The sequence below is a fragment of the Lepisma saccharinum genome, chromosome 21 (genome assembly GCF_977018435.1).
Source record: "Lepisma saccharinum chromosome 21, izLepSacc3.1, whole genome shotgun sequence".
Classification (NCBI taxonomy): Eukaryota; Metazoa; Arthropoda; class Insecta; order Zygentoma; family Lepismatidae; genus Lepisma; species Lepisma saccharinum.
In genome coordinates this window covers 64,845,278-64,872,599 of record NC_139249.1, presented here as the reverse complement: position 1 = coordinate 64,872,599, position 27,322 = coordinate 64,845,278, and the positions used below count along the sequence as shown (strand labels likewise).

At 37.7% G+C, this 27,322-nt stretch overlaps 1 protein-coding gene across 1 annotated transcript in view; it reads left to right on the top strand.

The window, feature by feature from the left end:
• Brr2 (U5 small nuclear ribonucleoprotein l(3)72Ab) overlaps positions 1–27,322 on the top strand; it is a 164,030-nt gene that overhangs the window by 113,586 nt on the left and 23,122 nt on the right. The window contains exons 19-26 of the mRNA XM_083143160.1: positions 4,038–4,144; positions 5,703–5,802; positions 6,639–6,786; positions 12,273–12,432; positions 17,048–17,176; positions 18,907–19,128; positions 23,447–23,564; positions 25,663–25,801. Of these exons, the coding sequence (XP_082999286.1) occupies positions 4,038–4,144; positions 5,703–5,802; positions 6,639–6,786; positions 12,273–12,432; positions 17,048–17,176; positions 18,907–19,128; positions 23,447–23,564; positions 25,663–25,801 (1,123 nt within the window). The remainder of the gene's footprint in view (positions 1–4,037; positions 4,145–5,702; positions 5,803–6,638; positions 6,787–12,272; positions 12,433–17,047; positions 17,177–18,906; positions 19,129–23,446; positions 23,565–25,662; positions 25,802–27,322) is intronic.

Genomic DNA, 27,322 nt, shown 5'->3' with positions numbered 1-27,322 from the left:
CAATGAAATGAACTGAATCTTAACTTGATCGTCAAGAGCTTCACTTCTGTTGTGGACAAGAAATCCCTTCACCAAGTTGTGGAAGGCCTTCCAAGCATTTCTTTCCACCTTGGTCATATTTTGTTTAAGTTCATTACTATTTAGCATGAAACAAAATCTGTGGTCCTGCAAAAATGCCACCCACAATTTTTGCCTCTGACAGATTAGGAATTTTTGTATGTACTGTAGAGCAGCTGACTCACTATCCAACACTGTCACAAATTGTTTTGGCAACCTCCGTTTAATGTGCAGCGTTGGCAGGAGAATCTTCTCTCTGGTCACATAAGCTGCGCTTATCACATTGTGTTTTCCTGGAATTAGCTCTGTTCTTTCAGGCCACACAGTTTGCTCTTACTGTCCCAGAGACAGAGGAAACAAGAATACTTTGTATACCCACTTTGTAACCCAAGAAGAAAACCAATTATTTTTAAATCACCACATAGTCTGTGTCCCACTGGTGTTAATCATATTGGATTTTCTCCAACATCAACTTCACACTTAAGTAACTTTCCTTCAAGTTGATGGAGTACGCGACTGGAATTGGTTCGTACTGAAAGCCAATTGCACTATAGAGACCACTTATATCAGAACAGTAGCACAGCGACTCTTCCACAGCACGAAAACACCTGGTGTCTCTTTCTGAATTTTGTTATTCTACAAGAAGGAAGTAGCAAGTTCCATTCCTTCAGCTGTGAAGCTAAAAGTTCAGACTTATTTTTTGGTAAATTCAGGTCTTGAATAAGGTCATCTAGCTCTTTCTGGTTCAGTGAATGAGGTTTGTTGCTATCCTCATCATCAGTAAATGGTCACCAGAACTGTCCAAATCACTACCTTCTTCCGCAAACGTGGTTTGGATTGGAGGCGATGGTATAGGAAGATCTTCACTGTCAGGAACAGGTGCTCGGGAGGATGGTATGTCAAGGTACTGTAGCTGACGCCTGTTCTTCCCTCTCTTGAAATGTGGCAGGTCGATCATGCAAAAGTAACAATCATCATGATGATTTGTAGGTTCCCTCCACACTCGCAGAATCGCAAATGGCATGCCTTTCCTGCTACCACACAACCAATGTTCCATCGTCGACCTGCAGTTACCACACGTAACATGTGGAGCTCATGGTTTGTCCAGATCACCAACAGCCATTCCAAAGCACTCTTTATAGGCTTCACAAAATTTTGTCCCTGTTACAATGACGTTTAACTTGCTTGGGCCCAATATAGTATCCACATACATAACAGAACAAGTCTGCATGTAATTTGCACTTCCGACCCTCTGACATGCTGTTCCATAACAAAGCAAATGAACTTAACGCAGATTAACACACACACAGACTGAAGTAGTAGACATGGTGGCGAAGAAACAACCTTGAAACTCACAACCACAAGGCCAAAGTAGGAATTCAGGTGAGCGCTTGTACTCTTCAAATTTACTACGCACCGATAAAAAACACACATAAAAAATAGATAAACCACACAGATGGGGGTAGACATGAAGGGGGAGTTTCAAACCTTTACAGGAGTTTAAATCAACAGCAACTGTGCTTCCCTCTAGCGACTGTAAGAGTAAATACACCCATATTGTTGTGGCTAAGCCAGCAGTGCGAGAGAACAAAACATGCTAATATCTCTCAAAATGTTGATATTTCGACAAAATTGTTGCTGGATTCGTGTTTAGTGGGTCAAAATCCATAAGAATTCATCACAAAACAATGATAAGCAAAATCTTGTTGACCAATTGGAGCCAAATAAAGGATCAAATTTTCGGTACAAAAGCTGGGTGCATTTCGGAATCCAAAGCGGTATATAAAACAGGGTGTCTACCAGTCAAGAAAAAGTCAAGAAATTATGCTTGTATTCAAGAATTTTTGCTATTTTTTACAGTAGAGTGAATTTACGTTGTTATATACCTCAACTGGTATTTGATAAAATTGAATATTTAGAAATCTAAAATTGCATTGAATTGTGGTTAAAAAAATTTCAATTTGTTTAAGAATTGCATTCTTATATTTAGGAAGTTTTGTAAAAATATTAAAGTAATGTGGCCAATTCCCATCCAGGATGAAGTCTGAAGCATTAATTTTTACATGCATTAATAATTAAGGTACTTGTTAAAGTACAGATTCCATTTTCATCTTAACCAGCCTTTTGGTAGGGGTTGTTCATTGAATAAAAAATATTTATTTTCTTAATTTCCAACTATACCTAAGTAGGGGGTGATTAAATACATGTAGACTGAAGTAGTAGACATGGTGGCGAAGAAACAACCTTGAAACTCACAACCAAGAAAATGGAAAAAATGGTCAAGAAAATGTCAAGAATTTTGGATTTGTTATTTTGGTAGACACCCTGTAAAATAAAATGGCATTTTGGTGTTAAAACTGTGGATACAAGACTAAATGTGATTTTAGAAATTACACTTTGTACACAAAATAAATGTTTCCCTTAGAATAGTGCACTTATCCAGTTATCATACTCTGAAGTTTTTTCCTATGTAAAGTAGTCTCTTTTCGTTTCTCAAATATTTACAGTAGAGTTAATAAATTTTCCATGATTTGCATAACTCGGGGCTGGTTTTTCAATGTGCGGTCAAAGTTCGAGGTTGGGCAAAAATTAGAGGTTACAAAAATTTTGGGTTTCTCCATCTGTGGTCAGCTCCTCAACTGGAGGTCATGTGGCACTGAACTTGATCCGTGCTTCATCTGGAGGTCAGCAAGATAACTGGTAGTTTGCGAATAAACATGGCTGCCTCATCGGAAGACCGATCTCCACCACATGTTTCTCAGGCACATTGAAGGGGAAATAATTCATTTGGGTGCATGTACTGGTGACATCTGCCCCATTGTGAAGGAAAACCCTAAGTGGCAAGTTGGTGTATTGGGTAAGGGCAGCAGCTTTGTATCGTGAGTTTGAGTCCTGCTGCTGACTTTTTTTTTTTTTTTTGTTATCGTTCATTTACCACGATTTTGAGATTGATGATGCATTTTATTTTGCACGATCCTAATACACTTATTAAAAATTGTTGCATTTTTATATCGTCCGATAGAGATAGTGTGTAAAAGTTTAATACAAAATGTGAATGTTCAATGAAAATATTTAATTTCTCCGTGATGTTACATTCTCCTGAGAAAAATAAAGTGTACAAAGCGGATATATACTTCTGGTCAAAAGATGTGTGCAAGATGAAAACACATTAATTCCTAATTAGCTAGATAGAGTTGTTTATATTTGATGTCCTCTCTTTTGTACTGTAGGAAAGGATAATTATTTGTAGTACCTAGTACCATTTTGTGCTTTGTGAAGTCGATCTGTTTTAGGAAAGAAGCCAAATCTGTAGCAATTGTTTTTCCTTGTATGTATTTCTTTGTAGCAACGGAATACATACGCGTTAAATTCTGCTGTATTTACAATGTAAACTATGAATTTCAACAACCGCATGTGCCTTGTTGTAGTTGTAGCTTTTCACACCAGGCGAAATTTAATTTGAATTTACACACCTAGGTGTTAGTGTCATCAAATTTCTCACTCAGCATTGCAAACTGACAATTGTTACGTGCTGAACTTACGGTCAACAAATCTTTGGTTATTTTTACATTGAAAAAACCAGGTGTTGATTAAGAGTGGAGGTAAACCCCAACTGGTGGTTGGCTGACCAAAAAGTTGATAAGACATTGAAAAACTGGCCCTCATAGGATAATTCAGACTTCAGAAAGTGTCGCATCAGTAAATAAACTCTAAATTTTGTGTTTAAAAGTTTATTTCGCATTTTGCGGCAAAACGTGGTGGGAAAATGCACCTCACACCTTTCAAAAACATGAAAAATTAACATTACAGTGTGTTATTTTACATTTTGTGTTTTCCTCAAAAACTAAATATGCATGCCTCTACCCATGATATGACGTGCTTTTTTTTATTATTATTATTTTGTGAGTATGAAGCTTTATGTTCTGTATACAATTTATGATGGATTGAATTTGAATAATTTATTTATTTTCTTGTTGCAGGTAACAGAGTTAGGACGCATCGCCAGCCATTATTACTGCACCCATGATACAATGTCTACATACAACCAGTTGCTGAAACCAACTCTTAGTGAAATTGAATTATTTAGGTAAGATTCAACTTCAGTTTGACATTCAGAAATTGTTAGTATCGCTTTTTCTTAATTCTACCAATATTTCCATACGAGGGTCACTATTTATATTTTGAGCCTTGGCAACTCTTATTGAAGTTAGGTGCGATTTGACGTTTGCATGGAATCATCTGGCATTGTTGACCATAACGTACTTCAAATGTTTTGTCAATAGCTTCATTTGTGTTGTTTATGTTGCCTTGGAGATTGCGCGACAACAATAAAATGGAATTAACTCGTGAACATTTTCGTGCAATGATTTTTACGATTTTCGACGTGGATTATCAAGACAAGAGTGCATCGATCAACTTACTTCCACATTTGGCGATGAAGCCCCATCCTTTGCCACTGTGAAACGCTGGTATAACGAATTTAATCGTGGCCGCTATTCGCTCACCGACGAGATTCGCGAAGGTCGTCCAAAATCAGTTGTTCAAGAAAACATTGATGCTGTGCAAAACCTAATACTGCGAGATTGAGGCAACCATAGGCATTAGTTCCACCAGCATATATAAAATATTACATGATCATTTAGCTGTGAGAAAGGTATGTTCTCGTTGGATCCCACACAATTTGACAAAAACTCAAAAAGACGCTCGGGTCAATTGGTGCAAACAAATGCTCAATAAATACAATCGTGGTGCTTCAAAAGACGTATATAAGATTGTAACAGGTGACGAATCATGGATATATGCATATGAGCCGGAACGTAAACAGCAGTCGACTGTATGGGTGTTTCAAGATGAACCCAATCCAACAAAGTTATTTGCGCTCGAAGCACATCGAAACAAATGGTCGCCTGTTTTTTTTCGGGAAAACTGGTCATGGCAACTGTGCCTTTAGAGGAACGTACAACGGTCAACTCTGAATGGTACACAACAATTTGTTTGCCAGAGGTCTTCGGTCAAATACGGAAAACAAACAAATGCCGTCAGATCATTCTTCATCAAGACAATGCCAGCTGTCACACATCTCGTCTAACAACCGACTTTATGAACAGTCAAAAAATCGAATTGATGGGTCATCTGCCGTACAGTCCTGATTTGGCACCCAATGACTTCTTCTTGTTCCCGAATGTCAAGAATAAATTGCGTGGGCAACGATTTTCGTCGGTGGAAGACGCCATTGATGCGTTCAAAAACCATATTATGGAGGTGTCTCAAGAAGATTGGAAAAACTGCTTTGAGAAATGGTTCGAACGAATGTAAAAGTGTATTGACCATAAAGGAGAATACTTCGAAAAACAATAAAGCAGTTTTCAATGCCAAATTCCTGATTTTTCATTGTTAGGCTCAAAATATAAATAGTGACCCTCGTACAAGATAATTATATGTACAATTTCCTCTACACCTTCAATTTGTTAGTTATAATTTCATACAAAATGATAAGCTGAAACACCTGTAAAAAGATTGTTCATTCCTGCTGTTCCTTGTTGTCCTGCAATATAAATATTCACTCAGTTAGGACTGTGTTCTAATTTTTATTATTGTTATGCACTTTTATTCATTGTTGTTCATTTTATTTTTGTTGTTTGTAGGGTATTTTCATTGTCTGGGGAATTCAAGAATATTACCGTCCGAGAGGAGGAGAAACTAGAGCTGCAGAAGTTAATGGAAAGGGTTCCTATTCCTATCAAGGTAAGATAGTTTAATGATAATGTTCATGTAGAAGATTGATAAGGAAACCAATTTTCACTTTAGAATGAAATAGTTCCTCTTCTGGCAAAACATGTTTAAGAGTAAACAAATAATTCTTACATGGATGTTTTGTGTGCATAGAAGCAGAAATTTTACTCTCTTTGGCTTCATTGTAGGTCTTATGCTCCTCTTCTGTAGACCTTTATTTCAAAGCTAAAAATAATAGATGGCCTTTCCTGATGGCATAGTGGTAATAACGTTGTTGCCTTGTAATGAAGGTGTCCCAGGTTCGATACCCGTTGGAGGCATATACAAGTTGTTCGGATCTCGCTTTAAACTGTAAGTCCAGTCTTGATTAGCCTCTGCACACAAAGTGCACTTAGGACAAAACCTAAAAAACAAACCTCTATAGTAGAATAAAGGGAAGTGAGACTTTTTCTTGTAAAACTTGTAGTTATACAAGGTGCCCATGAAGACCCTAACCAGTTGATTGAAATTAGTTACATACTTATCGACACCTGTAGATAGAACACTGTAGCATTTGGACAGATCTAAATTGCATTTATCTTCTAATAAATTGTATTGAGTGATCTAAGGAAGATATTTAGTCATTCTTGTACGAATGTATGCTTGCATTATATAAATTTTCTATTTTTTAAACTACAGTTTTACAAGCGCAAAAATCACATTTTTTTCAGTTATTTCGGGTGATTCACATTCCCTTCTTCCGACCTTTATTTCAAAACCACAGTTCTATTATACAGTTCATAAAAGAAGGCTAATATTGTTGCACAATTTTATATAAAGGAATAATGTTTGTATTTTTTATGTTGTAGGAAAGCATAGAAGAACCAAGTGCCAAGGTGAATGTTCTCCTTCAAGCATACATTTCGCAATTGAAGTTGGAAGGTTTTGCTCTTATGTCTGACATGGTCTATGTCACTCAGTCAGCTGCTCGTTTGATGAGAGCAATTTTTGAAATTGGTAAGTAAATATTAAGTGTCTTGATATTCATTTGGTATAATACCGATCTGTAGATATTTTAAGAGATGTTCTTAATTGCTTTAAATTGCTGCAATTTTCAAATGTTGGTATAAGTATCAATTGATTAGATAATGGTTAGAGTATTAGTTCAGAGTGGTATCAGCTCAACCCTTGTGTTAAATAAAAACATACATAAAAGAAAACTTAATTTTATAATTAATTTTGTGCCAGTTTTGATCTGTTGAATTCGGGACCTGTGAAAACGTTGGCAAATTTATCTGTGTATAACCAAAATACACAGAGCATTAAGAATAAGCTTGCTGACTGTGCTACTTTTTGCGTATGAACTCGTGACATAGGACTGCCTAATATTTACTGAAACGTGGTTAACCAAAAATGTCCGTGACAGTGAGCTGCCTTTCACAAGCCATTTCAACATATATTGAAACGATCGTGAGACTCGTGGTGGGGAGTTATGATCTGTGTTAACTCAAAATGGCCAAGCAAAGTATGCCACGACTTAAAACGGAACTGCGAAATACTGTGGGTGGAAGTTTCAGTGACCGGTGCCAAAAATCTTCTCCTTGGCTCTTTTTACAGACTGCATAGAAACAGTCCTTTGTATCTCCTGGAAGAATGCTGCAATTCTTTACTTGCAGCAGTTGCCCTCGGGGACATTGCCCTTATCAGCGACTTCAACCTCTCTATTGATTGGCAAGACCCAGTGAATGGAACAGCAAAGTGTACGAATGACGCATGGTTTATTGAAGGTGGTTTAAACCTCAAACAACATAATTTGTTCAACACCAGAAAGGATAGTAACCTGGACTATATTCTCTTCACCTTAAACGAAATTAGTAGGGATGTGCTGAAGCCGATTACAGATGTATGAAAATTGGCAGAAATTGACATATCGGCATTGGTATCGGAATCGACAAAAATCTGATATTTAAACCGGTACAGATTATACTAGAGTTTTATATTCTAGTTTTGTAAGATTTATTGAAAATTTGGTTAATGATTCGTCATTATTGTAGAGTTTTTGTAATATAATTTTTGCAAACTCTCATTCAGAGGATCAACCTAACTATAAATCTGAAATAAAACAGTACTTTGCTGAACCAGGATCTGCTGTTGTATTGGAAATTCAAAAATGAGTATTCAAACCTGAAGCAAGTGCTGAGAATATACTTGGGCATACCTGCTACATCAGTATTCAGTGATTGAGTGTTCCGTGTTGCTGAACAGATTTGCGATAAGAGAAGAAGTAGGTTACTTCCTGAAGTGCTTCCAAATCTCGTATTTCTGAAGTGAATCTGGCAGAACAGGAATTCATTTTGCATTTCAAAGAACTGCTTTTGTACTAATGTTAAATCTCTAGGTTCACATAACCTTTTGTTGATGCAAATGTACATTCGCATCTCTTAAGAATATTAGATATGATATGCAATAGAAATGTACATACCAAATTTATTTTTGTCCTGCACAAAATAACATCCTATTTCTGTTTAATAATCTTATGTATCGGAATCGGTTAAAGATCAGCATCGGTATCGGTTCCAGAAATTATCAGTGAGTACATCGGCATCAGTAAATTTTCAGCTTCGTCACATCCCTAGAAATTAGTATCACGCCACGTAAGAACCTGCTGAGCTCCGACCACGGCAGTTTGGATGTGTCCATTTCCATCCCCCCACCCCCTAGAAGAGGACGTCGACCCCCGATCCAGAAGAAGTGCTACCTGTGGAACCGAGCACCGTGGGAGGAGATAAGGCTTTCCCTCGACTCCTTTCCCTGGTGCCTTCTCGAAGATGAACCGTCGACAATGCAGCTAACCTATTTACAGCTGTCATTCATGCTGCAGTGAACGACTTTGTGCCTACAGGGAAAATAGCTTCTCATAGATTTCCGTGTTGGTTCGACTCCGAAGTGCGGGATGTACTGGCCAACAAGAACAAGACACGAGCCTGACAACTGTGGAAGGACTTCCCGAGTGAACACACGCACAACACCTTTGCTGCTCTGTGACGGCACTCAAAGTATCTTCTTCGGAAAAAATACAAGGAACATATACATAATGTCACTGCAACAATCCCAGAAAATCCAAAAAACTTTTTTAATTTAATAAACTTAATAAACTCAAGAAAAAATAACTGTAGAAGTCCAGTTGAAATTACATATGCTAGTGAAAGTGCGATGGGTGACAGAAGGGCAGAACTCTTCAACACTTACTTCCATGGTAACATCTGCCCACCGTCCTACCTTGCAGCATTGCCAAACGTAAGGCCAGTCTGTTCCTAATCTCAAACGACGCTTACCACTACCCCCGACGAGGTGAAAAATCTATTGTCTTCTCTTTCTCCTCGCCGTGCTCAAGGACAGGACAATATCAACACCGTGTTCCTCAGGAAAACATTAGAATACCTGTGCTATCCCTTCTGCATTCTCCTGAACATATGTTTCTCGGAAGGTGTCTTTCCTCACACTTGCAAACAAGCCTACATCACACCGATTCACAAAAGTGGTAACAAAAATCTTGTTTCTTCTTACTAGGGATGGGACCGATTAGTTGGTACTCTATCTGTATCAGCCGATATAGGCATATCGGTTTATCAGTAAAATTACCGATTATTTTACCGATCTGATATATCGATAAATATATAATAATTTAGTGCAAAATTCTGCCATTTTGTTGTAATTTTTATGGATAATCTCCGTGCCCTACTTTCTAAAAAAATAAATGTCTAAATATGCAACTCCTTTTGCACTGCAGTCACCTTGAAGCACACATATGTTAAGGAGGTCAATGAACCTTTCAGGTTCTTCAAGGACTATTTAATTTTATATCGGATCGGTAAATTTTATATCGGTACTTATCGGTATCGGCCAAAATTTCATATCGGCCCATCCCTACTTCTTACAGACCAGTCTCCTTACTCTCTCTCCTCTGTCCATCATAGCATTTTGTAGGTTTGGTGCTTTTTACTCATAATTCCAGAATATAAAAGGACGTTAAAAATTAACGTTAAAAACTGTACTTACGTATGCGAGTATGTTGTTCTTATTTTCCTTTCTTTAGAACTACGTTTCGGAGACTTAACTATCCCCTTCTTCAGGTTCGTATGAAAAACTAGGTACTTAACATAGTACCACGTCGAAATGTAATAAAAGGATTGTGGTCAAGGGTTGGTGTGGATACATTTAAGATATTGTATCTCCGCCCCAGACGTATATAAAAAGCTCGTCGTTCACATAAAACTTGCACAATTAACCTATTATCATGTTAAAAAATGTTAAAAAAATAAAAAAAAACCTGTGTGTATCACTATATACAACTTGCAGGTACAGCCTTTCCTGCTCGACTGTGCTTCCTAATGATGGTCACTCCTCCACAAACCCTTTCCTCTCCCCTATATTTCTTTATTTCCCCTTATCACGTCACAAATCCAACGTAAATTCTCGTTCTTCTCGAACAGCTTGGATAACTTCCGGAGTGACGTGGAAGCCGATATTGGGTGTAATCTTCTAGGCTTTATCCCATTTTTTGAGGAAATGGATCCACCCTTCTAAATTTCCTTCATCCCTGTTAAGTTTATTCTTCTCCCCTCTACAAATATTCGCTGTTTCCTACACATTTCTTCCTAACTTTCTCTTTTCCTTTCTAATCATTTCCTTTTTTTGCAATTCTATGTCCACTTTCCAAAATGTGTTCCGAGAGGCCTGTTTTGGGAACTTTTTCTTTTATGAAAAACTAAATATGCTGACCAAGGCAGTAATTTATTTTATTAAAAACATAAACTAAACGTGATAATGTTTAGTTTATGTTTAGTTTTTCATAATCATGGAAACAAGGCTTAATGGTGTTATAATTTTTCTTTTATATCTTTTTCATGTTCACTCCATCTTTAACGTTAATTTTTAAAGTCCTTTTTATACTCTGTCCATCATTTGTGAAAAAATAATCAAAGACAGACGCTATAAATTTGTTTCTCCTTACTTAAGCTCAAACCAACGTGTTTTTTTTTACCTGATAGCTCTCCTGTCTTACAAACCTGTCTGTTTTTCTCGCACATGCTATGAAATGTATTTCAAATAATTCACAATTAGATGTAATATATTTTGATCTGGCCAAAGCCTTTGATACTGCTAGTCATAGTTTTCTGATTCACAAATTATGCAATAGATTCAACATTCATGGCAAATTTCTAACCCTTCTCACAGATTACCTTAGCGATCGCCAACAACATGTCGTTTTTCCAGGAACTGCATCTAGCTTTATTCCTCTGCTCTGTGGAGTTCCACAGGGTAGTGTTCTAGGACCTCTCTTGTTCATATTATTCTTCGACGACCTTGCCTACCACCTCTCACCTCCCACTAGTAATTTACCTTCTTTTCACGGATGACTGTAAAATTTTCAGAGAAATCTCCACTTACGATGATACTCACTTTCTACAGAATGACATAACAACATTTACTTCCTGGTGTCCGACATGGGGCCTTACATTACATCCTGAAAAGTGTATCACTCTTACTATGTCTCTCAAGAAGAACCAGTTAAAGTCATCTTACTCCATCTCTGGCAATAACATCAAAGCAGTATCTTCACACAAAGACCTAGGCATTGTTTTCGACGAAAAGCTCACATTTCAGGAACATATTACAGGCACCACAAAAAAGGCCATGCATCTCTTGGGTTTACTCTACCGGTTCACTGAAATTAGTGACATCTCAGCCCTCACTTTGTACTTCAAATCATTCATCTCCCTAATAATAGAATACTGCTCTCCCGTCTGGTCCATGGCATGTCCCACTCACCTCTCCAGAATCGATTCAGTCTTTCACTTCTTCCTAGCTATAGTCCGTCACAGGGTTCCCTCTTTACGCAATTTTTCATCTCTTGTCTTTTCTAAACTTACAGACTGCATCTCAGCGCCGTTTGCAGAATGATTTCAGTTATTTATACAAAATTGTCAGTGGCAAAATTCGCTGCAACACACTTCTTGAGGAATTCCACTTTCGTGTACCCATGTGCACAACACACAACACAAGCTTATTTTACACAAAAAAAAATCCAGACTACAAATTCAAAAAAAAGATCACTCTTTTACAGACTTGCCACACAATTCAATGATCTCTCCTCAAGTATGGATATATTTTCCTCCGAGCTTGCCTTTCGGTCTTCTATTAGAAGAAACGTTTGTAAATAATATCAAGTAGTGCCATCTTTTACTTATTTTTTGTTAATTTGCTATTCATTTTTGTGTTATTTTCTTACTTTTAATTATTATTATTACTATTATTATTTTGTTTTTTCATTGTTGACAATTTCAGTGTAAAATGGCCTCCTGTGCTGTATCTGGAATTTTCTCAATAAATAAATAAATGTAAAGAGAATGTTATGGTAATTCTTGACATGGGCTGAACTTTCTGCAAGTTTATTTAATTACGTCAAGTTATTGACATCACCTTCTGTTGGATATTTGCAGTTCTCTTTCGAGGATGGGCTCAACTTGCAGACAAAGCCTTGTCTCTGTGCAAAATGGTAGATCGTCGAATGTGGCAGTCCATGTCACCTTTGAGACAGTTCAGGAAAATGCCAGAGGAAGTCGTGAAGAAAATTGAAAAGAAGAATTTCCCATGGGAAAGGTAGGTGACCATTATATTGTTGATTGTGTGTCCTTTCGCATGTAACTTGGCACAAATGCCACAGTTTGGGAAAGATATTTTGAATTGATAAGAAATAAATGCAATAACTTCTCAGGTGTGTGAACTGAATTTAAAGTTTTGAAGAAGAATAAGCTCCACTGATTCTTTCTTGCATGCTAGGAACAAATAATGTAATTTTCCGAAAGGATTTCTGGCTTCTACATCACCATCTTACAGTTTTCTTGAATGGAGACTTGAGTGCATCCCATATAGACAGAATTTCACAGGCATTTGTAGTTTAAATCCAGGACACTAGTATCATGCGGTTATTAGTACTGTTATTTCAAGTATACCAGGTGTATAAGCTTAAATCTGCTGTTTTGTTGTCAGAAAAACACATGGTTTGTTCATAGAAAGCAACAAGAAATTTGTTCAAAATACTTGCCCTCGCGAGCTACACATTTTGCTCACCTCTCAGGTAATTTGTGGATACCACGCCAAAAAAAGTCCTTCTCTTTCGAGGCAAACCACTCATCAAACCATTTTCGGACGTCTTCATACGAATCGAAGTGCTGCTCACCGAGGGCGTGGCCCATCGACGAAAACAGATGGTAGTCGGAAGGGGCCAAGTCTGGTGAATAGGCGGGATGGGGTAGCACCTCCCAGTTGCGTGTCTCCAAGTAGATTTGGACCAGTCTTGACGTGTGCGATGGGGCGTTGTCGTGGAGGAAAGTCAGCTTGTCATGTCTTTGTTGATAATCCGGCCTTTTGTCACACAGAGCACGGTGCAATTTGATCAGTTGTTGGTGGTAGCGGTAGGCAGTGACAGTTTCACCAGGTTTCAACAGCTCAAAGTAGACGATACCCTGTTGATCCCACTAAACACACAGCATCGTCTTCCGGCCGAAGCGATTTGGTCTCGAGGAAGATGTTGATGGTTGACCACGATCAACCCACGATTTCTTGCGTTTAGGATTCTCGAAATAGATCCACTTTTCATCGCCAGTCACAATCCGATGCAGGAAAGACTTTCTTTTTTGTCTGGCAAGCAAGATTTCGCATGTGTTTTGGCATCTCTCCAGCTGCCAATCGGTCAATTCATGCGGCACCCATTTTCCGATCTTTTGAACCTTTCCCATGGCACGTAGACGCATGGAAATGGCTGCTTGAGTAACACCCAATTGCTCGGCAAGCATCTTTTGCGTTTGGGTATCGTCCTCGTCCAAAAGAGCCTGCAATTGATGGTCCCCAACCTTCCTGGGCCGATTTGCAAGCTTCTTGTCGCTCAGGTCAAAATTTCCATCTTTGAACCGACGAAACCAATCCCTGCACGTTGTTTCCGATACAGCACTGTCACCATAGGCCTCCACAAGCATTCGATGCGATTCGGCAGCCGATTTCTTCAAATGGAAGCAGAAAAGCAGAGCTTCCCGCATATGCTCTTTTTCTGGCACAAAACTAGACATGCTTACCACAGGAACACTGTCTGTTGTTGTCTGCACGTGCTGACGATGTGCACTGATTCGTGTTGGCAGATGTCCAACTCATACAAACACCAGGTATGGCGTGCCCATGGTAGCTTCTTACGCTCACTAACACCATCTATGAGCAAACAGCAGATTTAAGCTTATACACCTGGTATTCCTAATGGGACATTTTCTTCTGCTGATATAGTGTTCCATGTATTGCATCTACTGTATGTTGACGAGTTGTTAATTAAAGATTTACACATAAAGCAAATGCATGCCAAGGTTGTTTCTGATTTAAATCACGTAAATAATTTATAGAATAATGTACATAAGTAACATGTAGATGTCAAAATCACTCTTGGTAAAACACCTCTTCAATGGTGTTTGTTCTGCTCTTACATACTCTATTTTCAAAGGAAAAATATTTGAACAAAATATGTGTACTGATAGGGTGAAGGTCATATGCAAAGAAAATGTAATATGTAAACTGTAAATGCTAAATTTCTATTGCTTTAAAACTCAATAATTTCATAGGTAAATATAGCAAATATTTTGTGAAGAATAACATACAAAATACTAATCATGTTAAAGTGTAAATAGTGTCATTATCATTAAGCTCTAAATAAACACGGCAGCTGATAATATTTTGAAAACTAGCATTAAAAATATCACTAAAATTCAGCTACAGAGACTAATATTTTAAGTTACAGTTCTATAGTACATCCAAAATGTTTTATTTTTACTGGAAGAAAAGTTACTGAAATTATTATATCATTCCAATAACACACTTAACAAATTTTTCTAAAATAAATTCATAAATACAGTGTCAGAAACAGAAAGGAAATGTTGATCAGAAAACCTTCCATATAAAAGAAGCATGTATCTACATGTACTATACTGTAAAACATACAGACAAATTTGTGCATTTTTTAAATCACAAACTGCAATCTACATTTTAAAAATCTGATTTTTTATCCATCCTGTTGCATGCACACACACATCCAGCCTATACCAGTGTTTATTATCACATTTCTACAACATATTATTGATTTGAATGGTGGGGGGGGGGGGGGGGGCTGGATTCGGCATTTATTAAAATGTTAATTTGTGATGGACAGAAGTTTTGTCCCTAAACTATTTTTTAACTTGCTTTGAAATGACAGTGATGTGTGTACTGTAAGCTGAGGGAGCAGGAATGCAGGAATATTTGTAAGTTACGCGGTTGGCTTTGAGTGGTAGAGATACCTTATTTCACCACATCATCATCGCCACTGCATAACTATTGCACCTTGTTTTATTCAGTCGAAAAATTGGTTTACAACCTTTTGTCGCATCAGCTTGTCAGATAACAAAACCAATGATAATGGCGCAGAACCTTCAGATACAGAAGTTTAAATTTTGTAAGTCCGTATTTTGGAACACTGTAGTAAACTTTTTCAAGTGTAATATTTTGTCTACAATCCACAAATCAATTACAACTAATGTGTTAACTTTTCTTCAGACCAGAAAAATGTTCACTAAACTGTCACGAAGAAATAATTGGTGAACTATTCAGTTTTAATGTATATCCAAGAGTATTCCATGCATTCTAATATTGCACCAAAGACAGTTTAGTAGGGATGGGCCGATATGAAATACCAATAACCGATATTCTACCGATCCGATATAAAATTAGAAATGGTCCTTGAAGAACCTGAAAGGTTCATTGGCCTCCTTAATAAATGTGTGTTTCAAGGTGACTGCAGTGCAAAAAAAAAAAAAAAATCATATTTAGACATTTACTTTTTTTGAAAGTAAGGCATGGAGATTATCCATAAAAATTACAATAAAATGGCAGAATTTTGCACTAAATTGTCAGATATTTATCGATATATCGGATATGCCTATATCTGCCGATATCGATAGAGTACCGATTAATCGGTCCCATCCCTACAGTTTAGTAATAAATGATTTTTAAGTAACGGTAATACCAGCACATTATTTTTTTAAAAAATAAACAACTTCACATAATGATAGCACACCACTTTTATTGTTGAGTTAGTGTTTTAAGTCCACTTTATGCACAGTAAGGCTAATCAGGACTGGACCTACAGTTTAAAGTGGGATCCGAACCACTATGTGCCTCCACTGCATGTCGAATCCGGGATTCCTTGATTACAAGGCGACGACACTACCACTGTGCCATCGGGAGGCCAGCACACCACTTTTGTACAAAAAAAAATGCCATAAAATCTGTGACAGTTATGGAGTGAAATACAATAAATTGTAATTGATATATCTTTATTTCCTGTTTTTATGTTTGAAAGGTGTCAACTCTGCTTCAAATCATTTACATAATTTTCCACCTAGACATCACTCTGTGTCAGTTTCTTGGTAAACCCAGAGAAGGTTCTTCAGACACTCGAACTGGAAAACATGGGTATTTCCACTTCATAAAGCTACTGTCCATATCACCCACCTAATCCTTTATCTAGTAGTGTGAACATTTTTTTAGACAAAAGCAATAGGATTTCCCCTTACCCACTACTGGATATTATTAGGGAAACATGTGACAAGAAGGGGGAGGGTACTAAATCTACAGGGTGAGTCAAAAGCCAGGTTACATATGGATTTATAGTATATCTTTAATGTGTGCACCTTGAACATCCATGCATGTGTTAGTTTCCAGTTCTCCAGAACATTTTGCAGAAATTCGGGCATAATCATGTCTGCATATTACACAATGTGTTCCTTCAGATGCTGGATGTTCTGAATTTTAACTTTGTAGAAGAGCACCTTTAAATGACCTAAAGGGACAAAATCCATTAATCTGGAGACCATGGTGGCCACTCAACAGGACCACAGCGTCTGATCCATGCACCAGGAAGCTGGACATTCAACCTTTCGTGGACAATTAACGAGACAAGGAAAACTTCCCATGTAACCTGACTTTTGACTCACCATGTACTTGGTAAACACAGGGGGACGAGATGGGAGTTACCTAAGAAATGCTGTTGATTTCAGTATATATGATCATATTACCTTTCTTGTCAACCCCTCTTGTTTCATGGAATAATTTCTTTTCAAATATGCTGAACTTACATTATATTCATGATGTAAAATTCTGCATAGTATATGAAGTAATATTTTGTTGCTTTTCCAAACAGGTTGTATGACTTGGGACCAAATGAAATCGGCGAGTTGATCAGAGTTCCAAAACTGGGGAAGACAATTCACAAATATGTACACCAGTTTCCAAAATTGGAATTGTCTACTCATATTCAGCCTATTACAAGGTAGGTTATCTTACTTATTATGGTTTCTTCTTATTTAATTATTTTTCTTGAATAACTTCAAGCTTTTTCTTGTATGTATGCATTGCTTGCATTGTAGAATTATTTTCCTGTAGTTTACGGTTATTACAAGCATAAGGAAACAGTTTTTCTTTGTGACGTTTCAGGAGAATACACGCTCCTTTCATCAGACATTTATTTTCATTTTGACTAAAGATACAGTTATAACACTGGTTAGCAATTTTTTTAACATTTTTTTTTTCCTGAGAGCACAAAGTCTATGTTCGAATAATAAAGATATCAAAAATGAACAAGAAAGGCTTTTTAATATAGCAAAAGAAAATGGCTTTCACACTAACAGAATAAACCAAATCAAAAATCAAGTCGCAAGAAAACTAAAGGAAAAGAGAAATACAGAAAAGATGAAAAATCTGTTGAAAAGAAATTTGTGTGCATTCCATTCCACAAGGGATTCTCGCATAAAATTGCAAAATTTTTTAGAAGTTTTAATTTCAAAATTGTTTTTAAATCACCAAGAAGTTTGGAATGTACATTTAATGAATTCAAAATGAGAAACTCTCTCCCAGATGTGGAAACCACAGGAATATATAATGTAAGTTGTTCATGTTCAAAAGATTATGTGGGACAAACAGCAAGGAAAATGGCAATAAGATGGCACGAACACGATTTGGACATTATAAATCTAAACCCAAGAACAGGTTTGTCAACTCATATCATCGAAGAGAAGCATTTGATTAAAAAGAGAAGGGTTTTAAAAAGATTGAAGGGAAACATAGAGTTGAATGTCTGGGAAGCTTCGTTCATTGCAGAAGAACAGTGGAATAAATTAAATAATGAAAATGGTAACATAGATCCAGTATGGAGTTTTCTTTTTCACGAATGGAGTAAGCCACCATGTTTAAAATTTAATGTAACAGAAAACATCAAGAGACTTTGTGTGAAAACAATGATGACTTTGAATTACCTGATGATATGTGGGATTCATAATTTAAAAAATCAAAAAGCAAAAAAAAAAAAGAAACAGACTGCTTCTTTTCACAGTTAAGTTGCTATATTACAACAATGTAACATTGACAACATCCATTATATAACGGATTCTTTTTGTTTAAAAAATTACTAACCATTGTTATAACTGTATCTTTAGTCAAAATTAAAATAAATGTCTGATGAAAGGAGCGTGTGTTCTCCTGAAACGTCACAAAGAAAAACTGTTTTCTTATGCTTGTAATAACCGTAAACTACAGGAAAGTAACTTCTAGTTCCTTAAAATCATCATTAATGTGAAGACTATATTTACTTTGAATTAACTCTTAAAGGCATAGTGTTACCATATGGTAACACTCAACATTTGCACACTTTCATGCTAGAGGCTTGTCTATTTTGAGTGTGTAGGCAAATCTAGTACCAGAAGTCACTATAGGAAGCATAAAGCTTGTGTTTGAGACTGTTAGTCTTGGTCCAGGTAAGGGCATTGTTCTGAGGATGCAACACCACTTTATCAGGGAGTCTAAAATCCGCATCATATCACCAGACTTACCATACACATTGTTAGTCAGAGCTTAGCTAAACTGCTGTATCCCCCGTGACGCTTGCCTCAAGACAAAGCATGCTAGGCTCAGAGGATGCCAGCCAATCAGCTTGCATGACGTCATGCAATGTTAGCAATATGTTCTTTTGGACAGAGTGTTAAATATTGCTATGCTTTCTTCCAGGTCCACACTAAGAGTAGAGTTGACAATCACACCAGATTTCCAGTGGGATGAGAAACTCCATGGTGCTTCGGAGGCCTTTTGGATTCTTGTTGAAGATGTTGATTCAGAGGTCATTCTCCACCATGAGTATTTTCTTCTCAAGTCGAAATTTTCACAAGATGAGCACCTTGTGAAATTCTTTGTACCTGTGTTTGAACCACTGCCACCACAGTATTTTCTAAGGTAATTTTTTTCATCTTAAATGTTTCTGTAGATATTCGACCAAAGTTCCCACTGAACTATTAGAGTCAGGTAATTTCGAAAATACATCCAGGGGAAATCAAATGTTTTTGTACAGGATTTGGAAACTGTCCTTCTTGGCAGAATGGTCAGTGTCACTCATTATGACACGGTATCACTGTGTTTGTCCTATGATCCATTTCGTAGTTCATCATTCATCCTCATCATCTCAATTAACCCCAAGAATTGACAACTTGTATTGTTTAATTTTGATTTGCTTTATTTTATTTTGCTTTTTGTGTCACTTTTGGCTAATTTGCGAAGATGGAGATGAGTGATGACATGATGAAATTGATGAATGGACGCTCACAAACTTCCACGCCCAGGCTGGGATTCAAACCCGGGACCCCTAGCATCGTAGCACAATGTGCTAACCACTCCGCCATGAGGGTCGGCAATTGACAACAACTGAAATAGAAAGTAAGAATCTGGGAATGCAAATAAATTCAACTTTTTTTTATTACTGGCTTTGTGGTGGGGTGATGTTCTGTATAAAAATGTGTTTATAATTGTGTGTTTTTTGCCCATACATTTATTTCAAATAATATTGAATGTAATATATTCTCTTAAATAGAAAGTGTACTTTGACACTTCAAACTTGGGATTAGCGTGTTAAAACATCAGAACGTGATTTGGAAATATATTTTACAATTTCCTGGAAAACTTGAAAAGTCAGAGAATTTGTTTTGGCCAGCTCAGTGAGATCTATGGGCATGTAGATTAATAAAAGAATAAAACCATGTTTGTAGTGTCTTAAATGTTTAAATATTTCAACATATTTTACATGTATGTTTCTTGATAACTGTAAGAAAGGAGTGCTATACACAATTGGATTAATTATCATATCAATCGTAGGACAGGTGGCTACTGACCGTGAATTCCTTTAATTCTGAATTCTGCGTGAATTTTTCTTCGTAGACTGGAAAAATTGCAACTTGTATTAATCCAAATTCAATTGAATTTATACATATTTATAAATAACCTTAAATAAGTTTTTCACAATTTAGCTTTTATTTTCATGGAAGGAAAGAAAATAAATCTGTGAGGAGAATAAACAGAATTATCTGTCTGTTTGATTTGTTAGTGTCCTTTGTAATGTGACTTGTGTTTGTAGATGTATGTCGAATCTCTGTGTGTGAAATAGCAAATGCAAAAACTCCGCACCTTAAATATTCTAAATATATATACCGTTAAATTTTATTGAATTAGACTTTTTGGATACATTGGAATCGCACAGATCCTTTATATATTGTTAATATATTTGTTTGTGTATGTGTGTGGGTGGTGAGAGGCGGTAGTACATATTGAATTTTTGAAAATTTCACCTTGAAAACCGGGAATTACAGTACCCGCCCAAATTATATCATATTCAGGTTTTCTGAGGAAAGCTTTTTAGGGATTTATCCGGTCTCTCTTAAAATTTCACAGCACTTTGAACTGTGTATTAGTTACCGTAGCCCAGCGTAGTGTGCAATTGTAAAAAGCAGAAGTGATTATTTTGCCCATTTTCGAAAATGGCATTTTTCCGTAATTTTTGAACCGTCATTTTAGAAGTGTTTTTCTATCTCAATCTGTAATTGTTTTGTTGAAATGTGTTATAATAATCATTTCAGTGATAAGTAAAACAAAACAAGCGCTCGATCTCACCAAGGCGCAACAAGATGCGATTGTGGTAGGCCATCGCCAAGGGAGGACTCAGAAGAAGCTGGCAGAGCAGTTTTCGATCAGCCAGTCGGCATTGAGCAAACTTCTGAAGTGGTGGCGGGTCCAGGGAGGATACGTAAAGAAGGAGAAGACTGGGAGACCACGCATCACAGACCCTGTCGCGGATGAGAATATACTGCGCTTGTCTCGGGGGAATGCCCAACTTACTGCAGTGGATATTGGACGGGAACTGGCGAGTCCAGAACATTGCCAGCCATCCATACGGACGATACATAAGAGGCTGAAGGCTGCTGGACTGAATGGACGTCTGCCAGTTAAGAAACCGCTTGTCTCCGAGAAGAATAAGAAGGCACGTGTCGAGTGGGCCAAGGCACATCTGAACTGAACGTGTCGTGAGTGGAATACCATCATCTGGAGTGACAAATCGTAGTACCTACTGTTCCGGACTGATGGCATACAGTAGGTACGACGTCATACAGGCACCAGATTCCACCATAAGTATCAGCTTCCTACAGTCAAGCACGGTGGTGGATCGGTCATGGTGTGGGGATGCTTCTCGTCCCTCGGCACTGACCCCCTGGAGCGCATCAATGGAATCGTGGATCGGCATGTCTACAAGAACATCCTGGAAAATATCATTCTGCCGTGGGCACGTCTCAGCATGGGCAGAAGATGGGTTTTCCAAGAATACAATGACTCTAAGCACCGATCGAAGGATGTCACGGGGTGGTTCGCGCAGCGCAGAGTGCCAGTTATGGAGTGGCCCAGCCAGAGTCCCGATCTGAACCCCATAGAACACCTCTGGGAGGAGCTCAGCCGACGTCTCCGAGGCACCAGAGCCACTTCTGCGGATGAGAAGTTCAGACAGCTGAAGGAGGAGTGGGAGAAGATCGACCAGTCTGTCATCGATACTCTCCTCGATTCCATGCCACGTAGATGCCAGGCTGTGATTGATAGCAAGGGATTTTATACGAAGTAGTAACTGATTGTTCACGTTGAAGTTGTTAGAGCACAGCAGAGTAGGCATAGTAGGCTAATTTTGAGTCTAATAATGACGACTAGTTTTTTGCTGCTTTGCCCAAAATGACAAAATAAATTCTGTAAAATTTGAAAATGAGTTCTCGATGCTGTATACCTGTTTCAACTGTGTGATATACCTCACTAATAATATGTTGAAATTAGCAGATGAACTGAAGTATGCTCAAATAAGTTATCCTCAAAAAACCAAATATGATATAATTTGGGCGGGTACTGTATACTTGAATTTTATCATGGTCGTAGAGTAGCCACCCTGTAGGATGACGAAAACAGATACAGATGCATAGCAGTGAATTATGCAGTAAATTCTTGACTTCTACATGGGTATCCAAATATGTATGTTTTATGATAAGTACCAGAAACTTTTTTTTTGTAATATTGTAAGTGTAATGAAAAATCTGAGAGAAATTTATGTGTGTCAGTGTCTGTGAACCCAGTTTCAAGAATAACCAGAAATTGAAATATAATAGGGATGGACCGATATGAAATTTTGGCCAGTACTGATAAACTACCAATATAAAATTTACCGATACCGATAACCAATATTGTACCAATTCGATATAAAATTCCAAATGGTCCTTGGAAGAACCTGAATGGTTAAGTGACCTCAATAAATGTGTTTCAAGCTGACTGCAGTTGCATATTTGGACATTTACTTTTAATTTTAAATTAGGGCAGGAGATCAAGCATAAAAATTATAACAAAATGACAGAATTTTGCCTTAAATTATAAAATATTTATAGACATGTTGGATCTGTAAAATAATCGGTAATTTTACCGATAAATTGGTACACCGATATGCCTATATCGGTCAATACCGATTAGTCGGTCCCATCCCTAAAATGTGATATATAAGCACATTAACAATGATGGTTACATACACGGCAGGGTGGTGGAGTTCAAGTCCCGACACGATTGTTGATCACCTGACATTGTACGTACGCACCCTACACTTTAACTTATTGATTTCCGTGTGACTGAAACTTCCAAGTTATAGAGGTGATAAGAGATTTTTCATAATCTACCTTAGAGTTATTGAGCTTGAACGGCATCATCCCATAAACTACAAAAATTCTTCTTATCAAGGTTTTATTCGAGTTGTTGAGGTAAAATTAGTATTGAGTGTTATGGACAATTCAAGGGGATTACAAAATATTCTACTTATCAAGGAATTTGAGATGTTGATGTTCGAATTATCAAGGTTCCACTGTAGTGATTTATAATAGAACATTGCTTGATCTTTTGGCTAATAAACATGACTATCAGTTGAGATTGTATTTTGGTGAAAAATGCTCAGGTTTAAAAAGTTGTAAAAGGTACACGGATAAAACTAGACTAATGTGTCATCCTCATTTGTTATTTGCTAGTCCACTAAATTTTGTTTTTATAGATTGTGTAGTTACTGATATACTGATAATTGACTTGGACAACGTGCATGTCTGTCTGAAACACATTGTAAACTAACTCAAAAAAGTATTCCTTTTGACATAAACCTGAAGTTTGTAAGTGTTTAATTTGATAGTTTATTTTCGTATCTGACAAACTTCTTCCCTTGCAGAATCGTATCTGATAGGTGGATTGGAGCTGAAACCCAGTTGCCGGTTTCATTTCGACATTTGATACTTCCAGAGAAGAACCTTCCACCAACGGAATTGCTGGATCTGCAGCCTTTGCCTGTAAGTATTTATTAATTTATGAAATCCTTTCTGACACCAATGGAAAACAAATACAGCATGTCCAAAAATATTTATCGGTGCTTCAAGTAGTTGGTATATCGCAACAGACAAAGGTGAATGTTTATATCGTACATGTATGATAAGAACGGTTGTGGAAGTTTGCTACCCCTACCATTTGTTTCCCGTCAGTCACAGCACAGCAGTGTAGGTGTATTAGAAGATTGTCCTTTTGTGTCATTGAATTTGCAAGGTGTGGTTCAGCTGTTTCAGTTCAATTGTGTCAAACGAAAGAGTTGAAAAGCATTGGACTACCGGATGGATGTGTACCATGTCACAAAAGGTGCTCACATTGAATATTTATAAGGTACAGTATGTAAACTTGGTGAGTTGTTTATTCCCATGTAAGCTTTGTTCTTGTACCCCATATATAATGGAAATTAAACAACTATGAAACCCCAATAATTATTTTGGGACATGCTGTACTAGATTAGTTTAGGAATTAGAAATCCTTTCTTTACTCAACATTTACACTTTTTTAAATAGCATAACAAATAACAAATGTTGAGTCTTGAATGAAGTGCATTTACACTTCTTATAATGTAGAAGAAATTTTGAGGTTCAAACCACTGTTTTCATATATAGGTACATTATTATGTTTTTATTGATCTTTGCCAGGAAGTTGGATAACTGCACAGATAAAGTACAATTGATTGCTGTAACTCTTGAATTTCTAACCATGTTTTATAAATACAGAAGGTTGTTCACTTTATATCCGACCATGTTTGACGGGTACTCACCTTAAGAGATACCGTGCTGCCACCACTGATCATGTTCTATTGGACCCCCAGCATGGTGGACTATCGCCCGGCATTGCAGTTTCCATTGCAGCAAGCTCCGGTGCAGCACAGGCATGGAAATTCTGTCCCACTCCTCCCTGCAAGCTTTCCATAGACCATCCAGGGCGGCGATGTTGAAGACCTCGTTTCAACAGTCCAAATGTGCAAAAATCCATTGGACTGGCATCTGGGCTTTTCACAGGAATGTCTTCAAACTGAATGACATGAATACCTAATTCCTCTGCCTGATAAAAACGTAGTGATGTTCTGGCAGTATGACTCGAAGCCTTGTCCATATGGATCATCACCTGGTTCGCGTCCATTCCATACAATTTTGGGATGTCTCTCCGATAGATAGGTGTCACAACGGAGTCTCGGAAATATCTGGCATTCACCTTCACGTTTTTGTCCACCTTGCGTATCATCAACTTACCCTCATATCCGAATCCCGTCACAACCATAAAGCCACGAGGGAAACTTTCCCTGCACTGACGAACAAAGTTGCTGCGCCCCTTGCCGTCAATGTCACGGTATGTGATCACCCAAATGTCACCACCAGCAGTGAAATGGACATATGATTCATCCATTGTGACAACTTTCTTCCATTTGGAACCCGCCAGGTACTTTTCATGCAGTTTCCTGCAGTTCGTCTTACGTTCGGCAATGTGACACGGTAGAAGGTGGTGTACACGGGCCTTCCGCACACACTTCAACCTGAGGCGCTTGCGAATTGTTTTGTTCACAGTTGACGGTGCGAGGTGAAATCTGTGGGCCATATCACGTTGAGTCGGGGGATTTTCTTGGCACGCCAATTGACGGATCCCCCTTAGCAGTACGGGTGACACTTTGCTAGCAGCCCTTCTCCTGGTGGTTTTCGTGGGTGAATGTTTCGCAAGGAGGGCCTGTTGTATGTAACGGGCCACAATAGCTTTCGCAGTAGTCACCCTGAGTGTTAACCCATTCTCCCGACACTGTTTCACAATGCGTACGTATGAAAACTTAGCATGGAAAAGGGCCATTACGTAACCCTCCCAATACCGGTTGATTTTCGGCGCCATTTGATAACATTCACTACCAACACTCACGCACCTACAAGGTCAGACACAACACTGCTCCCGCCAGCAGACCCATAGTTCCAGCATGATACCAGGTGGCAGCACCAAATCGACAATGGTCGGATATAAAGCGAACAACCTCTGTATTTGTGTAGTCTTTCTATTGAACATAGCATATATACTGAGTTTTTCCGTTTGTTCTTCTAGGTCACAGCTTTGAGAAACCCTGCTTTTGAGGAATTGTATCAAGACAAATTCCCACAATTCAACCCTATCCAAACTCAAGTGTTCAATGCTGTTTACAATTCAGATGATAATGTATTCATAGGAGCACCAACTGGTTCAGGTTAGTGTCTGGTGTGGAATTAATAATATACATTAGTGCATCATTTTCAAACAAAATCTGTCATCAACTTTTTTGTAATTTGATGTCATATTGATTCAGGGTGTCTAATGAGCTGTAATTCTGTGAATTATTGTGCCAAGGTGAAGTTGTTAGCAGATACTACATGAGTTTCTTCACAAATGTGAAAAAAAAGTGCAGTATATAGTAGATGTTGATCAGAATGGGTCTTCCTTTGTTTTTACATACAGTCAACTCTCGATTCTACGACCTTTCACAGTTCCCGGGAAAAGGGTCGTTATTTCGAAGGGGTCGTTATTGGAATTTGCACCAATTTTCAGCTTAAAGGGAGCTCAAACGGACACAAAGATGCCTAGGAGATGGTAACACCATTTATCCTGGTAGTTATACAACCTGTTATGCACAGGATGCATGTTGTGAGAAGGAAAATAGAACATGAAAAAGTGATTTTCACAAACGAGAATTTAAAATAATGTTACTTTGTTTCAATTGCGCACAGTCGTTTCTTTTCCAGGAAATTCTTACAATTCTAGTTCATGAGAAACCCGTTTGCACTGAGACCAATAGAAAGGAAAACAATCTCTCGCTTATTGCAAGCGAAACTCGAAGAATCTTGACACCAGTCAGACTGGTGCCAGCAAAAGTCGGGATATAATCGGGCAGAATGAATGTTGGATTTTATACGGGTTTACTGGAGCATTGTCTGTTACAAAATTAACTGGTAAGATTAGATCTCTCGGGAGAAACAACACAACCTTTCTAGGTACCAGACAAAAAAAAATAAAGGCAAGGCTATAATTTTCGTTCTGGTTCGGCTGTGTAAAATACATCGTTAAAAAAAGTCACTTTTCTTTGCTTCAACCAACTTCATTCACCCTCCTTCCCCATTCAAGGGAGCAGTCCAAACTCCTTCCTTGACTTGCATTGTAATCCAGCGTGAAAAAGGAAACGCGCAACTTGCGATCTGTTTTCACCCAATGCGGACACGTCATTAAACAGCGTGGCAGTCGATAATCATTCAGGTTTGGAATTGAATTTCACTTTAAACTGTTTATTTAGTCCCGATTAGCCCATCAGCATAAAATGAAATGAAAACAAGCTTTATGAAACTGCACATTTTCACATATCAAAATGGTAGGTAGTTATTTACTCTCACGTTAATCGACGATTTAATGTTGGATTTAGGAGTATTCTCGATGTTAAACACCCACCCCTGCAAACGTTTTCCCCTTGAATAATGTCTTTTTAATCGGTCTCAGCGACCATTCCTACGTTGAACTCTTTTTTTTTTCTCCACATGAATGGTTTTGAAGAAAAGCGGATGCAAATTAAATTTACAGATTTGCTTATCAGAAGGTGCAGAACATGAAGTTATTTTAACTCTTTTTTCCCTTTCTGGAGATCGAATTTCGTTATCGTCAAATCAAAACAGCTTTGCGAGATTCAAAACAATAACTTTTTCCTTCACGCTGGATGAGTCATCGCTGTTATCGGCAAGCAAGA